This window comes from Piliocolobus tephrosceles, chromosome 2, assembly GCF_002776525.5.
Source record: "Piliocolobus tephrosceles isolate RC106 chromosome 2, ASM277652v3, whole genome shotgun sequence".
Lineage (NCBI taxonomy): Eukaryota > Metazoa > Chordata > Mammalia > Primates > Cercopithecidae > Piliocolobus > Piliocolobus tephrosceles.
The window spans coordinates 67,212,062-67,230,674 of record NC_045435.1 but is presented as its reverse complement, the minus strand read 5'-3'; the positions used below and the strand labels follow the sequence as shown (position 1 = coordinate 67,230,674).

Sequence of the window (18,613 nt, the reverse complement as noted above, 5' to 3'; positions counted from 1 at the left end):
CCCAGCACTTTGGGAGGCTGAGACAGGCGGATCACGAGGTCAGGAGATCGAGACCATCCTGGCTAACACGGTGAAACCCCGTCTCTACTAAAAAAAAAAATACAAAAAACTAGCCGGGCGAGGTGGTGGGCGTCTGTAGTCCCAGCTATTCGGGAGGCTGAGGCAGGAGAATGGCGTAAACCCGGGAGGCAGAGCTTGCAGTGAGCTGAGATCCGGCCACTGCACTCCAGCCCGGGCAACAGAGCGAGACCCCGTCTCAAAAAAAAAAAAAAAAAAAAAAGTTTTGTTTGTTACAGCGCTTTCTTAGCTATCCTGCTTTGTATGCAAGGATGTTTTCTAATTAAAGGATGAGAAAACAAAACTATCAGCCATTGAAAACTATACTTAAATTTGGATATTTTTGTACATACTAAATTATCTTTTAAAAAAGTAGAAACACCATATTTCTTTCCCATGGCTTGTCTTTCCAAATAATGTGTTGTTTTTAAGTTTGTCCCTGTTAGACCTGTTCTCCCCTACCCTGTTTTGTTTGATACATGCCACTTATGATACCATAAAAGGAGAAAGAAAGCAGGTGCCAATTATTCACTCAGGTAAAGGAGAGAGAAAAGGCACCAAAGCTTTTTATTTTTTATTTTTGAGATGGAGTATCACTCTGTTGCCCAGGCTGGAGTACAGTGACGCAATCTCGGCTCAGTGCAACCTCTGCCTCCCCAGTTCAAGCAATTCTCTTGCCTCAGCCTCCCGAGTAGCTGGGATTACAGGTGCCTGCCATCATGCCCAGTTAATTTTTGTATTTTCAGTAGAGACGGGGTTTCACCATGTTGACCATTCTGGTCTCAAACTCCTGACCTCTGGTGATCCGTCCTCCTCAGAGGTCTCCCATAGTGCTGGGATTACAGGTGTGAGCCACCGCGCCTGGCCCAAAGCTTAATTTTCTAATTTCTAGAGTTCACACTACTTCTATCATTACAAAAATCTCGAATTCTATGCACCTAGTGACTAGAATGAATAATTAAGGCCTCTAGGAATTTGGAAGGAGGACAGATTGGAGTTGTCTGGAAAGTTTTTTATGGAGGACACGGCACCTGACCTGGGAGTTGAAGACTGGGTAGGGTGTTCATTAATGGGGAACAGGAGGGAAGTCTCTTGGAAGGGTTAATGCGAGCAAAGGCTCAAGGGTGTGCACAAGGATGTTTCATCAAGAGGAGTATAAAGGATTTGTGGGAGATGAGACAGGGTTAGTAAACTGGGGCCAGGCAATGGAGTGCCTTAAAGAATACAATAAGTAGTTCAAGTTTAATCCTGTAAGCAAGTTTCCTTTAAAATATGTTTGAGTGATAAAATCAGACTTACAGAGTAAACATGTATGTGTGTGTGTGTATTTAGCCAAAACCAAAAGCTTGTCAATAACTATATTATGTGAAACTTTTTTCCTATAAAAACAGCATGCTGTCTCCCGTTGTCTCTCTATATATGAAAACTTGCTGCCAGGAAGTTTTCATATATGCAGGGTTTACTTTTCCTGTTGCTTTTCCTAGTGACACTTAGTTTTCACTAGGTTCTGTGGCTTATGTGTTCTGCCCCTCACAGGTACCCCTATAGAAAGAATACTCCAAAAATACCAAGGGAGTTGCCAAGCGAGAAAGCCAGGGCAGGGTGGGAAACTGAAAATCTCCACTGATTCTCCTGAGAAGCGCTAAGGAACAATCCTTTCATTTCAAAGCATCAGAAGGGCCAGGAGCTCAATTCATCCTTTTCCATAGGATGAAACAATTTGTTCCCTTTAAGATACTATGTGATGAATTACAGCAGAAGAGATGGAAGGAGAAAAGAATGGGAGTACAATAGTTAACACTTCTGTTATATTTATTATTTACCAGAAGAAAACAATAATAAAGCAAATGTTTAAATTTTTTTTGAACTTCTGCTTCTGGAAACATGACTCTAAATTTCACCTAAGTCACTCAAATTGATTGCAAGTAGAAAATGTTGCCTCTGAATATTATATTTTATCTCCTTCCACCTTCTTCTTCAGCCCCTACTTCTTCATGGCCCAAACATTCTGCCTTTTACAAATACCCTTATCAGACGGTAGCATTGTTCCCAGTTCTGCCACGTGGATCCTAAAGTATTGCTGCTGACATAGTCTCCATGCTGTAATCCAAGAGCCACTATCCCCATTTCTTGTTCTTCTAGATGACTCTGTTACCTCTTACGCCAGTTCTTTTGGCAGTTGCACCTGCGATTTAAGCATTTGAAGAAATGTGGGAAATTAATCCTGGAAATTTAAGAGCTTTACAGCAAAAATTACAAAATGTACATGCCTTAAAAGATACAGAATACATTTGAAATTCCAGCCAAAGCACCCCCAAAGTCAAGATAAAACAACAGTCATAACCACAGCCACCATTTATTGGACATTTACTAATGCCAAGGACTGTTCCAAGGGCTTTGAGCACACGGCAAAGTACATCATGGAAATAAGACAGGTGCCCAAGTTGGCCTGAGTTCAAAGACTGGCACTAGCAGGTACTAGTTATGTGGTGTTGGGCATCAGTTTTCTCAGCTGTAAAATGATAATAACAGTATCTAATTCACAAGGCTATTATACAAGTGAGTAATCCATGTTAATGCCTTTTTTTTTTTTTTTTTTTTTTTTGAGATGGAGTCTTAGTCTATCTCCCAGGCTGCAGCGCAGTGGCACCATCTTGGCTCACTGCAACCTCCACCTCCCGGGTTCAAGTGATTCTCCTGCCTCAGCCTCCCAAGTAGCTGGGATTACAGGCATGTGCCACCATGCCCAGCTAATTTTTGTATTTTTAGTAGAGACAGGGTTTCCCCATGTTGGCCAGGATGGTCTCAAACTCCTGGCCTCAAGTGATTCACCTGCCTCAGACTCCCAAAGTGCTGAGATTACAGGCATGAGTGCCCAGCCTAACACTTTTTTTTCTCTCTTTCTTTAAGACAGAGTCTTGGTCTGTCGCCAGGCTGGAGTGCAGTGGCGCGATCTCGGCTCACTGCAACCTCCGCCTCCTGGGTTCAAGCAATTCTCCTGCTTCAGCCTCCTGAGTAGCTGGGACTACAGGTGAGCGCCACCACACCCAGCTAATTTTTGTACTTTTAGTAGAGACGGGGTTTCAACAACCTAACACTAATTTTTAAAACACTATCTCATTACATCCTACAAAAGCCTTGTAAGGAGGGAAATGGCTCAGAGAAGACAGTAACTTGCCTAAGATCACACAGCTAGGAAGTGGCAGAGCAAGATTAGAGCCAGGTCTGCCTGATTTCAGTGCTCATTATTATATACTGTCTGTAAAAATATCACTATAAGAATATAAAATATATGTTCTTTTTAAAACAAGTCTTTCCTCTTTGAAGCACACTCCTAATCTGATGGTCAGAAATATTTAAACATGAAATATAAGCCTGGCAAGGTGGCATGCACCTGTAATCCTGGCTACTCAGGAGATTGAAATGGGAGAATCACTTGAGACCAGAAGTTCAAGATCAGCTTGAACAATAAAGTGAGACCCACAAGGCAACCTCTGCCTCCTAGGTTCAAGTGGTTCTTCTGCCTCAGCCTCCCAAATAGCTAGGACTACATGTGCGTGCCACCATACCCAACTACTTTTTGTATTTTTAGTAGAGACGGGGTTTCGTTATGTTAGCCAAGCTTGTTATGAACTCCTGACCTCAGGTGATCCGCCCACCTTGGCCTCCCAAAGTGTTGGGATTACAGGTGTGAGTCACAGTACCCAGCCACCTGATTTTCTTAAAAGAGTTTTATAACAAGGCTGGGTGCGGTGACTGATGCCTGTAATTCCAGCACTTTGGAGGCCGAGGTGGGCGGTTCGCCTGAGGTCAGGAGTTCAAGACAAGCTTGGCCAACATGGTGAAACCCTGTCTTAACTACAAATATAAAATTTAGCTAGGCATGGTGGCACATGCCTGTAATTCCAGCTACTCAGGAGGCTGAGGCAGGAGAATTGCTTGAACCTGGGAGGCAGAGGTTGCCTTGAGCTGGGATCCCGCCACTGCACTCCAGCCTGGGCGACAGAGACACCATCTCAAAAAAAAAAAAATTATATATATATATATATATATATATATATATGTAAAGCATCCCCCAGGGCAAAAAATATATATATATATATATATGAAACAACAGAAGTCCAACACTGCAAACTCACTTCATACTTCTGCCTCATAGGAAAACCTTAGGGACAAGGCAAGTTTTTAAAGGGTTTCAATTGTCATTGTATCTTAAGAAAGTGACTCATCCATCATATACGTACTTTCCAGAGAACACTGAAGATGCCCAGTGTCTCCTGGGCATTTGTTTAACAATGACTAGGAATGTTTCTCCCTGTATTGCTAATGTCCATCTGCCAGTGTGATGAACCATTTTGGTCATCTGCTGTGGCTCCTCTTGCAGCCAGTTCTTGGCCCACAATCTTTGGCTAGGAATGTTTTCCCAGCATCGTGCCCACCAGAGCGGACCTTTGATGTGCGGCTGCCAACCAGCCTTCAAGCCAAGAGAACATCCATGGCTTCTGACCCTGTACCTCCCTTGTGCCAAGCTTTGAGAAGAGAGGGGTGTGACTGCACCCAGCAGGGCTCTCCCACGGAGAACACCAGTAGTTAAGAGAAACCACAAGTCAGGCATTTAAAATAACTGTAAAGCTGCAATAAATAGTTAAAACAGTGTGTTCTTTGTATTATGGAATGGAAAAAAGAAGCATTTTATGTAAGTTATTCCCTGTATTTGTTTATATATGCATGGAAGAGTTCCAAAATAATATTTCAAATTAAAAAAAATTTAAATTATTTAGGGAGATGGGGATCTCACTATTGTCCAGGCTGGAGTGCAGTGGTGCAATAACTCAATGCAGTCAGACCCTCCTGGCCTCAAGTGATCCTCTTGCCTTTTCCTCCCAAAGTACTGGTATTACAGGCATGAACTACCATGCCCAGCCCAGAATAATATTTGAAAAAGAAAATGTAGCACTGACCCAGCATAGGAAACCCAGACACATATTTACTTATTTAAAATATGACCAAGCTGGTAGTTCAGATCACTGGGGAAAAGAGGAATGAGTCAGTAAATGATCACTGGTTAACTATTTGGAAAAGAAATTATAAAACAGCCTTTTTGCTTTCTACTGACTTTAAAAATTAACCCTTTAATCGATCCATAATATGAAATATTTTTTAAAAACTGAAAACTATAAAAGTTGCATGAAAAGGCAGGCACACATTTTAATCATTTTTGAAGAAGCCATTTCTAAGCAGAATACAAAAGATAGAAATCATAAAAATAGCTAGATACGTTATAAAAATGTAAAACTTACAAACAGAAGAGGATCAACTTGTGTTATTGTTAGAGAGCCTTTTCCCCCTTCGCTCGTTAGTTTTTAAAGAAAGTATGTCTAGTGTGCTTGTGTGTGTGTAGCATTACACAGGGCGCACATATGCATACACTCAGAGGCTGGGAGGCAGGGTGGGTGAGAAGGTTGGTTTCAGCACAGGCTATTTAATTCGGTCTGCCTGTATTAAGTTCCTGCTCTGGACCAACACCTCAGTGGGTGTCCAGGATAGAGATGAGCAAGACCTGCTTTGAAGAAGTCAGAATACTGTAGGAGAGTACACTGTGGCCAGAAGGGCTGTCAACCTGAAGCACAATGTAGGAGGTGCCATAAAAGAGGTGTGGACAAAGGGTAATGGAAATACACAGGCAGAATACTCCTGATGTTTTGCTGTAAAAAGTAGCATTTGAGTCAAGCCTTGGAAATTGGATAGATTCTAACAGATAGAGACAGAAGAAAAGGTAATTAGAGGCAAAGGGTGGTACAGAGGCAAGAAAGCAAGGCCCTTCAGGGAAGATAGCAGCAGACATGGTTTACCATAGATATCAGAGTCATGGTTGTCAAATGTGGTCCCAGAATAAGCAGCAGCAGCAGCATTACCAGAGAATTTGTCAGAAATGCAAATTCTTAGGCCCCATCCAAGACCTACTAAATCAGAGACTCTATCAGTGGACTCAGTAATCTGTATTTGGCCCTTTGGGTGATTTTGATCCACAATAACATTTGAAAATCACTATACGGACTTTAGAAAAGTATATAAAAGACCTTTTTTCCCACTACGCTTTAAAGGCAAGCAATTCTGGTTTACGTCATTCCTGGATTATACATGCTCTTGATGAGCTTGAAATGTTACATTACTTTTTTCCTATGGAGGCTCCCTTTATAAGAATTGTAACATTTCCAAAGCTATGATCTATGTTTGGCCTTGGCTGTTATAGATCATCCTGGTTTCTTTATTGGAGGCCCCAAAAATGGGGGAGAAGGGGTCGAAGGGAAAAAGGGAGTTGAAGATAACCCTGGAGTTTTAGACCTGAATGCGTGACAGAATGCAGATAAGACAGACAACTGGGAACTAGAAACCACCACAAGGCCTATAAATGAGCAGCTTGGTCTGGAGACAGATTGAATGTGCTAAGAAAACCCTGAGTGATCTAAAGGGAAAGGGAGATTTGGGGATTGTTCTAGATTATGTGACAAGAGAAAGAGAAGAAAATTTCCCATTATGTGATGGGAAAGAGGAGAAAATTACAAAATATAGAGAACCTGGTTAAAGAGAAAGAATATAGAGAATATAGAGAACCTGGTTAAAGAGAAAGAAGATTTTATAAATGTGGCAAAGAAGAAATGGCCAGCGATGAAGATGAATGCTCAAGGGTTTGTAAACTTCAAATCTGTAATCATAACTCCTAATGTGTCATGGAGTCTGTTGATTAACTAAGGCTGCTCATGACATTATTATACTGAAGTCTTTCTGGAGGAAAGTTTAGCAATAGCTTTAGCCAACTGGATGGGAGCAGTCCAGATATATGTGAGTAAGCCTGAAGTGAAATTGAGTGAATGTTGAAATAGTAATCTTGCGCGATTGGCACAGAAGCTTGGATATGATACAAAATGCAGCTGGCCTCAGTGAATTAGACAGTTGCTGCAAATGGGATTTTATCTCAGTGAAAAGCACAAATACTCATTTGAGATGATAGGAGTGAGTAGACCACAACATTTTTGAAGATGAAAGAATATCGTACATTTGTCAGGGAGGGATAGGCTATACCAGCCTAACGTCTTTGTGCTATCATACTGACTCAGCTTCATTAACTCAGAGGGAAATGATTTAGTCATTATCTAATAAATTCAGTTTGTTGGATAAGACAAAGATTTTTAAAAACATAGCTAAAAACAACAAGAGCAAACTAAAAAAATTCTACAGAAGCCAAATAAATCATGTAAATGAGGGAATCATGCCAGGTGCAAAGCAGAAAGGGCAAAAGAGAAAAACTAAAGGGTCCATGAGCATTCTCAAGGGTGAAACCAATGCACAGAAACAGCTGATTTTTTCCATGCCAGTGCAGTGTGGCCAGATCTGATGTTCCAAGTCGTGCTAGATATCTGGATTTTTTTGCATGTGGCATTCAAAAACTTACACAATGATACCCAAGTCAAATAAAGTGGGCCTGCAGATCTGACCTCATGCTTTACCAGTTTTCCATACCTGGCCCACGGAGTAAATTTCTTTTAAACCGAATCGAATGGGTAATTTCTTAGAGGAGGAAGCATTTGAGCAAAGCAAGTATATGGATTGTCCTTTATTTTTTGCCAGCAACTTCATTTTAGGTATCCCAGGCCAGAGGCGTGGGGTAGGGAGAGAAGAAGCATTACTTTTTTTTTTAAAGACTTTTTTATTTTATTTTTTTGAGATAGAATCTCACTCTGTTGCCTAGGCTGGAGTGCAGTGGCACCATCTTGTCTCACTGCAACCTCCACCCCCCGGGTTCTAGTGATTCTTACACCTCAGCTTCCTGAGTAGCTGGGATTACAGGCGAGCACCACCACACTCGAATATTTTTGTATTTTTAGTAGAGACAGGGTTTCACCACATTGGCCAGGTTGGTCTCAAACTCCTGGCCTCAAGTGATCGACCTCCTAAAGTACTCGGATTACAGGCATGAGCCACCACATCCAGCCTAAAAAACAATTTTAAAATACATGTGCTCTATCAAGTACAAAAATAATATTTCCAAATCTGTAAGGAAAATAACTACTTTTATTTTTGACCCAGGGTCTCACTCTGTTGCCCAGACTGTAGTGCAGTGGCACAAACATGGCTCATTGCAGCCTTGACTTCCTGGGCTCAAGTGATTCTCCTGCCTCAGCCTCCTGTGTAGCTGGTACCACAGGTGCATGCCATTACACCAGGCTAACTTTTAAAAATTTTTTGTAGAAACAGGATCTCACTTTGTTTTGTTGCTCATGTTGGTCTTGAATTCCTGGGCTCAAGCAATACTCCTGCCTTGGCCTCCCGAAGTGTTGAGATTACAGGTATGAACCACCGTTCCCAGCCAGTAACTACAATTAAAAATTTTTTTTCTGTCAGGCATGGTGGCTGATGCCTGTAATCCCAGCACTTCGGGAGGCCGAAGTGGAAGGATCACTTGAGCTTAAGAGTTTGAGACCAGCCTGAGCAACATAGTGAGATCTCATCTCTACTAATTAAAAAAAAAAAAAATTAGCCGGGTATGGTGGCATGCATTTGTGGTCCCAGCTACTCAGGAGTCTGAGGTGGGACGATCACTTGAGCCCTGGCGGTTGAGGCTATAGTGAGCCGTAATTGAGCTACTGCACTCCAGCCTGGGTGATAGAGGGAGACCCTGTCTCAAAAACAAAAACACACACACACACACAACTTTTCTAAGAAAAAAGTTTGTTTCTGAACAATGTTCTCTTTAGGAACATCACACACACACACGCACACAACTCCACAAGATTTCAAAACTGTGTTTTAATTTTAACCTCAGTCTTGAAAACCCAGGGATTTGGAGGGCATCTGTCCCAAACCCCCAAAACCCTTCATTTCACCTCTATCAAGTGAACATTGTCTTGTCTCATTTGATTGGCTAAAACCATCCCTTTCTGCTGGGATTTTGTGACATTACCATTTATAGTGTTTATGGTATTTTGAGTCTAAGATGTATATTTTGGGACATTTCAACAGCTCTGAAATCAGAATGCATCTTAAATTTGATGGTGTTTTACAATAGCTGGCTGGAGACCCAAGTGTGAACACATCATAGCTATCCATGCTATTATTACCTCCATTGAGTCATGTGCCCTGTTGATACGACACACACAGATGTATTGCCTCTTAAAATAGCTTTTAAAGAAAGATAAGTAAGCAAATGTGGTAAAGTGAGATGGTATGCAGGAATTCTTTGTACTACTTTTGACCTTCTGTAAGTCTAAAATGACCTCAAAATAAAAAGAAAACAAAATATCTTTTAAAAGATTATACTATGTTTTGGCTTTAAAGCAGAAATTTATACTACATGCAGAAATTTATAGTACATGCAGAAAGGCACAGAAACAGAATACGGGGAAGCAAATTGGTATTAGTGAAGCAAATTTTCATTAGTGCATTGAGGCACTTTCATGTTTTTCTTGCTGCGCATTTTCCAGGACCAAATAGATGAAGTTGTGTGACATTTTGTAACTGAGACACATGCAAACAGATGCCTGTCACAGGCCAAGCCAGGCAACTGAAGGCAGGAGAAATTGCCTGTCCTTCAGAATAAATGAAGCCATTTCAAAGCCTAGGGAGATATGCAAGATTGTCGTTCAAAAAACATGTCAGAGTTCACTTTGCAGCATGTTTTTCTTAGATTAAATTTTTTAAACCACCACCACCAAATACACTTAAAATTGGTAGCAGTTTTGAATGAAAATATGAAAAATGCAGTGCTTGGTGGGGTGTTTTATTCTTGCAATTATCATCATGAATTTATTTTAATGTCTTTTGTTCTAGATCCTCGACCCAAAACTGTAGTGTTCTCGGTTCAGTAAAAGGCAGAGGAGCTGAAAAATTAAACCTACACTGTAAGCTGTGTGTGAGGTCGAGACTGAACCTGACTTATCACTATATCCCCAGTCCTTCTCACCTGCCTGACATATATATTTGTTAGATTAACAAATAAGTGAATGGATAGAATGGAATTGACCCAGGGAAAATGGATTTGCTCAGCAGAGCACTCAGAAGTCAAGGAGTTGGTTCAGATGCTCTTTTAAACTTCATTCCCTCTTCTACTCTGAATTTACATGCCACTTTTAACACAGATTTTTAAAAAAGACGTCTCATCATTCTTTTCAGACTGTTCTTTTCTGAATGTACAGCCACAAAGGTGGCTTGAATATTCTTTGCCAATGACTAGTTACTGGAAAAGTGGTAGAACTAGTTTCTGTCAAACAACACCCCGATTCACTCCCAGGGGAGTTCTGGCTGTCTAGAGAAGAGCAGGTGCAGAAAGTCTTGATGTTGTGCCCAAGGGCAGGCAAAGAACCACTGTCCGACCTCATGTGACCTCCAGCGTTCTCAACCTGGCCACTGCTCCAGGAAGAATCAGAGCCTCTCTAAACCATAGATGAAAGTCAGCTTTGATTCAGAAGAATGGGCTATTGATAATTCTCCATTCTAGGAGTTGGGAATAAGGACCATACATATGTATATATGTCAAAGACTAGCAATTATTTCAGAATATCAAGCTCTTTAAAGCAGAAAAAGAGCAAGCATGCATAAAAATTCAACATGTCTTTAAAAAACATGAATCTGTGTAATAAAATAATATACTGACTATTCTGTCAACATAATCTCATGGCTATATTACATGAGATTTTAAAATAATATAGTTAATTATCAATCTCCTGTGGCCACTGAACACATCTTTCAACCTCAATAAATACCATCATCATAATGACCAAAACATTTTTATTTCTGCAACTTAAGTTGCAAAGAAAATAACTTTTCCACTCGGCAGTAATTGTGAATCATGGTAAATATTAAACCGAAACAGTGATTTTAAAACTCCATGAATTCATGGTGACACCAATCTGAAGTTCATCATTTACCTGCCTAAAAAGCAAGCAGTACAAATGTAATTTCAGACAGTCTCTCTTCATCTACTAAAAAGAACTGTTTCTATGCATTTTAGAAGCATTCAAATATCTAAAATTGGCCCAATTTGGCCTTTTTTTTTTTTTTTTTCTTTTTTGAGACAGAGTCTTGCTCTGTCACCAGGCTGGAGTGCAGTGGCACAATTTCAGCTCACTACAACCTCCGCCTCCCAGGTTCAAACGATTCTCCTGCCTCAGCCTCCCGAGTAGCTGGGACTACAGGTGCCCACCACCAAGCCCAGATAATTTTTGTATTTTTAGTAGAGATGGGGTTTCACTACGTTGGCCAGGATGATCTCAATCTCTTGACCTCGTGATCCACCTGCTTAGGCCTCCCAAAGTGCTGGAATTACAGGCGTGAGCCAATGCACCCACCCTGGCCTCATTCTTATTTATTCCTCACTATAGGTTCCTGGGGATCTCTGAGTGTCAGCTCCATTGTGGCTGGAATGGTGTTCTTTTGAATATGCACTCGAAGAGGTCAGAAGATTGAGGTGAATTAAAGCTTGACTCTGGTCTCAGAAATGGGGTTCAATGTCAGTTCTACCACTTCCTAGCTGTATCTCCTCCACCTCCACATGTTATTAAATTCTCTAAGCCTCAGTATCCTTTTTATTAAATGGGGAGAATAACAGTACCTAGACCTTATAGGGTTGGTAAGATGATTACATGAGTTAATTCATATAACGACTCCAGCCTGTAGTAAATGCTCCCTAAACATTAGCTGCTAATATTATTATTACAGAAGTTATATAGGAGTATCTACATATGGGGTGCTACAGGTATACATCCTTAGGGATAAGAGTAATTTAGTTCTATTGATAATGCTCATTGGCTTCCCCCAGTTGGTCTCAATTAGTGAGTATCCCCTTATGTTAAAACCAATAGGGAATAAAGTTGGGATGCATTTTCTATGGAGGGTGCTCAGTCACCACTTCTCCCTCCGTCTACTTACAGGTTTAAGATAGGCGACATTGCTGTGACGAATGTCGTTTAGCAGCTGATCTCTGGGAGTGATTTCCACCAGTGGGGGTGGCCTGTTTCTCGGCACTGGCTTGAGCGTTTTGATGACATCTTTGAGGTTGGTTTTCTCGGGTGATTCTCTGGCTTCCGGCATCCGAGATTTGCGCTGGATTCTCTTCAGCTTCACCACCCGGAAGGAGTCAGGGTCTGTCCTGTACTGTGGGGCCTGTGATGGCTTTTTCATCATTTCACTGTGTTGACTGAAGGGCACGTTTTGGGGGTTGGGAGGCCGAGGTGGCGGTGGCTGGAAGAACTCCTGCATTCTGGAATCTGGCATGGGTCCTCCCAACATCTCCCACATCCCAGGGGGCAGCCCCAACCCATTCTCTAACATGGCTATCAGCTTCTTCTGTTCCTTGAGTTGCTGCTGTTTTTGCTCTTCCTGTCGTTTCTGCCTTTGTTTATCCTGATTCCTGGTGAGCAGATTAGTGACCACCATTCTGGGACCCGGAAGCTCAAAATGGTAGCCCATCTTCAGGAGAGTGCTGTTTGCCTTCAAAAGCCTGGCTATTTCCATTTCAGCATGGTGACCCAACATGTGCCTCTGATTGTGAAACCGAAGCTCAGTTAGCGTCTCATTAAACTGGAGACACCTCATGATGGCCACAATCCCTTTACCTGTGATGAAATTGGACTCGATGTTGAGAGTGGTGATGCTTCTATTTTCACGCAACATGTTAGCCAAGGCAAATGCTACATTCTCATCTGCACCCACATTGGCTAAACTGAATGTTCTGATGTGCTTGTTTTTCTTCATTGCATTGACAAAGTCCAGTAACATTTCTTTGGGGATGTTTTCAATGTTGTTCAGGTTGAGTTCCTTCATGTCAGGATCATTTTTTCTAACTCTCCTCAAGCTCCCATCCAGGTCTGTCTGGTTTCCTGAAGGCCTTGCACTTACCTTCAAAAAGCTGGTATCTAGAGCTAACTTCTTAGGATCTAATTTTGATATTTTTTTCTCACTTTGTTCTTGGGCCTCTGGTCTCTCTCTCTGTTCTTTGAATGCTTTGTCAGTTACCTGCTGGCAGTTGTTCTCACAATTTCTAATTTGTTCCTTTGCTTTGCCTTCCTCTTCTCTGCTCGTTTTTTCACTCTCTTCACCATCATCATCTCCTTCGTCACCATCTTCTTCATCTTCTTCTTCTTCATCTTCTTCTTCTTCTTCTTCTTCATCTTCTTCTTCATCCGTTTCTTGGACGTTGCTGCTGCCCTTTGATTCTCTTTTATTTGCAACTATTTCATTATTGAGCTTTTCTTTTAAATACTGGGCCATATTTTTATTACGTTTGTCTATTTCTTCATGTGTTTCTTGAGTCTTTTCCTACAAGAGAGGTTTATGAGGATTAGAATACATAGCAGAGAAGAAATATGAAGTAGAGCATCAGCTAGTGGAGATAAGAAAACTACTTGTTTAAAAGAGCTGGTGGCTATTTTAAATAATGCTTATTTAAATAGCTGATTGCTAAAAATGGGTGGTTATCCCATCCCATAAATTACAATATTAAAATAAAACCTTATTAATTTTGTTTTAATATTCTGTTTTTTTTAATGGTGTTTAATTTCAGAAGCAGTTAAAAATTGTTTTGAAAACCTGATAGAATTGTTCATCGATACATTGAAGGCTTGATTTTGTATATGCCAAATAGGCATCTAGTACTCAACAGTCCTGAGTTAGGGCAATAATTTCATTATTCCAATATATTATAAATATATTAGAATAATAAGGAAATTATTGCCCTAAAATTAACATTCCTACAATGTCTACTAATCTAGTGTAGAATGTACATGAACTTCCCCTGAGAACATAACATAATGTATGGAAAATTAGATCAGTTTGATTTTTTGGAATATATATATTTAAAAACCTCAATTTTGATTTTGAATATATATATATTTAAAACCTCAATTTTGATTGTATTTTTTCAGTTCTTTGAAAACTGCCATGGCTACTCTGTCTGGGACAAGTTTACTATCATGGTTTCTTTTGAAAGAAAGTGCCTAGGAACCAGAGCCAGCTGTAAGATGAAACAGGATTATGCAGACAGTGAGAAATAATTGCTTAGTCTGGGAAATAAAATGGGCCTTTTATCAATAATGTGTATTAGATTCTTGCACATCAATTATAATGCTTTTCTATGCAATATGTGTGCCTCATAGGTATCATTTTGAAAGCCAGTATAGCAAGTTGAGACACAGGTTCATCTGAGCAAAAATTTCATGCTCATAACTAGGTCGGAAGAGCTAGTTAAGAAGTCACCTTAACCACCTGAAGTCTTCACCACTGCATTTCTCATCTTGACCAGAAGGGGGAGCCAACCATCAAGCTGTTTAAGTTATACCAGAGAAAGAAAAAAAATGTTGCAAGTACTCATTTTTACCCCCGAAACTGGCATTCACATAGAATTGGCTTTTAATCCATTGACCTCCAGTTGTAAAAAATCTGCAAATTGTATCATGAACTCTAACCTGATCAATCCAGCTGTTTCTTTTCTTAATCTTAGTACATTTAAACTTATTTTAAACTCTCCTGACTGTAAAACCAATTGACAACTTTCCTTAATTACAGCCAGCGTAGTAATTTAACAAGATGCGTTTTTGTCAACAGGCATAACCTAAAGAGACTTTACCTAGGAGGCATCTCTGTACTCTTTTTGTTAAGTCATTTTCAAGTGGAACATTAAAAAAAAAAATTATACTCATGCACAGTAAGTTTGCAGAGTCAACAATTCTAGGTTTCAGATTTTAGAAAGTGAAGAACTAGCTTCAAAAACCACTTAATAGCCATCTATTTCTAAATGTCGTCACTGACAGCCAATACATAATAATAATATAAGACATTTTCTGGTTATTCGACTTGGTTTAATTGCAGGGTGTGTGGCCAGACTTCAGGAGGACTGAAATGTTTGACACTGTGTACAAAACACTGCATATGTTTGGATGTGCCAGAGAGAGAGGCTACAGAGCTGTCATTAGTTTCTCAAGGGGGCCTGCAATAAAAAAGAAAGAGAGAGTTAAGGACAACTGCCTGAGTTATGAGTTAAGTCACTAAGTATCGTGGCCATAGAACACAGGCTTTCTGACACAGCAAACCCGACAGCAATTTTTAAAAAGAGACATTTACAAGAAATCACCCAATTTTCCCCTTGTAAATATAAATGTAAGTATTTCAGAAAGTTCTAGTCTGGAGTAGGATTAAATATTATGGTTTAATCTAGATATGGCAAAAACAAAGCAGAACCAAACCCTGGAGTCTTGAGAAATCACAGTTACAAAAGGGACACCTAACAGCCCATCCCAGGCAGCCTTTTCTCTGTTGTACACAAATCTCTGGTTACCTCAGATTTCACAAAGGTGACAGGAACTCGTTCGTCTTCCAACATGCGCCTGGATGCCTTTTCCCAATACATATAATCAACAAGAGATTTATGATTGAAGTTTCCTGTCGGTGGCTTGTCAGTTTGATCTTTCTGAATCATTCCCACGGGAAGGCTGGGGTCAGGGGCCATGACTTCCATTTCCGACTGCAGTTCTTTCAGTTCTTCAGCGGACAAGTTGGCCAAGATTTCATCTTCATTAATCTCCTCATCGAGAAGTTCTTCTTGATCTGAATTTCTGCTATGCTCTGACATTGTTTTTTCTAAATATTATTTTACTAGAAAAGAATAATCAAAGATGATTTTTTAAAAGAAAGAAAAAAAGCCTCAAGAAGGTCCCCACATTAACAAGTGTCGCAAGTTAACACACCCTTGAGATATTTTTTTTTCCCCAGGAACCTCAGTGGTTTGCTGAGCAGCTAGGAGTGATCACAGCTAAGCTCTTGCCGGATCTATATTAAGCAGGGCTTGGCTGGATGGGGTCAATTTATGGAACTACTATGCTGCTCTCTTTTCGGTAACTTGAGTCAGCTGTGCAAATCCATCTGACATTTCAGTACAGCTGCTATGTTTGCCACAGACTAGCAGAGACCACAGAATCTCTGCAGGAATAAAATTAATTATCTTCCTATATGCTATCATGTTGCCATACACAAATTCATGCAGCTCATACCTATATACCCCAATACTCCAGGGGATTCCACTTGTTTTTATTTAAATATTAAAGCAACTTACAATATTTCAGAAGGGAAATCCAACCGGTAACCTGAGTTCTTTTTGATGTGAAGAATTCACTTGAAGGTAGAAATCAAACTCTTAGGGTTTGCCTCTTCACTACAAGTTGACTGTGGAAGCAAGCAAAGTAGTGTACGGTAGAGCAGAGGTCTTGCTATGTCATTCATCCTCTGTGTAAGCCGAACCTTTGCAAGATGTCCTATTTGCATCTAGATCCTGTGATCTAACAGATGGGGACAACCAGCACTTGCATTTCCACTAAAAGTGAGTTTAATATTTTAAATTATTTGCTTTTCTTATTAAGTATCCATTAAGCCAATATCAATGAAAATGGATCTAAAGTGAAACATTAAAAAAAAAATCCAGACCACTAATATACTAAAAGAAACTATGAGAAGATTTTTTTTCAAACCCTGAAGGGGCAATATGCAACATTTGTCCAAATTACAAATGTCCATTTCCTTTGACCCAGCAATTCCACTTTGAGAAATGTATCCTCAGATACACTACATGGGTAAAATGGCATGTGTGCAAGTTTACACAATATAGCAAAGTACAAAAGAGTGTGTTTCACATGCTATTATTTGTGTGACAAAGGGTACAAGAATATATAATACACAAGTTTTATTATATATATATTTAAGACATGGTCTAGCTTTGTCACCCAGGCTGGAGTGCAGTGCTGCGATCTCAGCTCACTGCAACCTCTGCCTCCCAGGCTCAAGCCTCCTGAGTAGCTGGGACCACAGGTAGGCACCACTACACCCAGCTAATTTTTGTATTTTTTGTAGAGACGGGGTTTTGCCATGTTGCTCAGGCTGGTCTTGAATTTCTGAGTTCACGCAATCCATCTGCCTCAGCCTCCCAAAGTTCTGGGATTACAGGCGTGAGCCACCGTGCCTGGCCCGTAAATATATTGTTATTCAGAAATATACATTCATTGTACAAGAGTTAGGAAAACATAGGAAGGCAGAGAATAAAATTTTCCCCTTACCTCACTGTGAAGCTGCCACTATCAACATTTCGGTTTTTTCATTCCAGTCCTTTCTTTAAAGCATACAAACTCTATCATTTTTTCTCATCTGTTTTTTTGACTAAGTCAGGATTCTTTTTTCCTAGGCAACTGTGTACTCTACTACTAAATACTTTTTTAATTGCCATTTGTTAGGGTACTTTATATGGATGCACCAATATTAATATTGGTTAAATAAATTATGCACCATTATTTATATAACCAATCCTCAATTGTTGGATGTTTAAAATGTTTTCAATTCTTACAAGCACAAATAGTTCTTTAATAAATATTCCTATAGCTAAATAGTTTATAAACACACAAATTTCCTTAAATTGAACAAATTCCAAAAACTGAAATTGCTAGGCCAAAGAAAATGAAGAAATTAAATACTTTTTATATGTAAATTAAAGTAACAGCAAAAACCACAATTACTTTTGCACCAACCTACTAGGACCCATCTCCAATCTATGTATGTTAAATATTTATAGATACTATACATGTTGGCTGGGTGCTGTGGTTCATGTCTGCAATCCCAGCACTTTGGGAGGTCGAGGCAGGCAGATCACCTGAGGTCGAGTTCAAGACCAGCCTGGCCAATATAGCGAAACTCTAGGTCTACTAAAAATACAAAAATTAGCCAGGCATGGTGGCGGGCACCTGTAGTCCCAGCTACCCAGGAGGCTGAGGTGGAGGTTGCAGTGAGCCGAGATCATACAACTGCACTCCAGCCTGGGTGGCAGAGCAAGACTCCATCTCAAAATAAATAAATAAAAACAAACAAACAGATATATATGTTACCATTCCAACATTTCATATATATGTAAGTTTGAAACTTGAGATATCCCATTCCTTTCTCCAAAAGTATCCAAGGATTTTAGTTTCTTGTGTATCTGTCCAAGGATATTTTATTGATAAAATTTGTGAAAAAGGAAAAGAAATCAAGTGTGAGTTTGAAATGGAAGTTAAAATATTTTCTTCCTACCCTAGTGTTTTATCTTGAGCACTCCAGGTTGAAAGGCTTTTCATACATAATTAATGCCCTGGAAAAGTATTTACAATCTACTTGAATGAGAATTTTCGAAGGACACAGGTATGTACTGGCAACTTATCCTTGGCCTCTCCCCTATCAGGTCTTTTTTTTTTTTTTTTGACACTGAGTCTCACTCTATTGCTTGGGCTGGAGTGCAGTGGTATGATCTCAGTTCACTGCAACCTCTCCCTGCTGGGTTCAAGTGATTCTTGTGCCTTAGCCTCCCCAGTAGCTGAGACTACAGGCGTGTACCACCACACATGGCGACTTTTTGTATTTTTAGTAGAGACTGGGGTTTCACCATGTTGGCCAGGCTGGTCTTGAACTCCTGACCTCAGGTGATCTGCCCACCTCGGCCTTCCAAACTGCTGGGATTACAGGCATGAGCCACCATGCCTGGCCAGGTCTT

General features: G+C 40.2%; 1 protein-coding gene across 1 annotated transcript; it reads right to left on the bottom strand.

Moving 5' to 3' along the window:
- Positions 1–2,215: 2,215 nt before the first annotated feature.
- LMOD3 (leiomodin 3) lies at positions 2,216–15,806 on the bottom strand. Its single transcript, XM_026447240.1, has 3 exons — positions 15,386–15,806; positions 11,983–13,371; positions 2,216–2,242 (listed from the first exon to the last, which is right to left on the bottom strand). Exons 1-3 carry the CDS (start codon positions 15,677–15,679, stop codon positions 2,216–2,218), a joined length of 1,710 nt encoding a protein of 569 aa, XP_026303025.1. The 5' UTR covers positions 15,680–15,806.
- Positions 15,807–18,613: the final 2,807 nt, after the last annotated feature.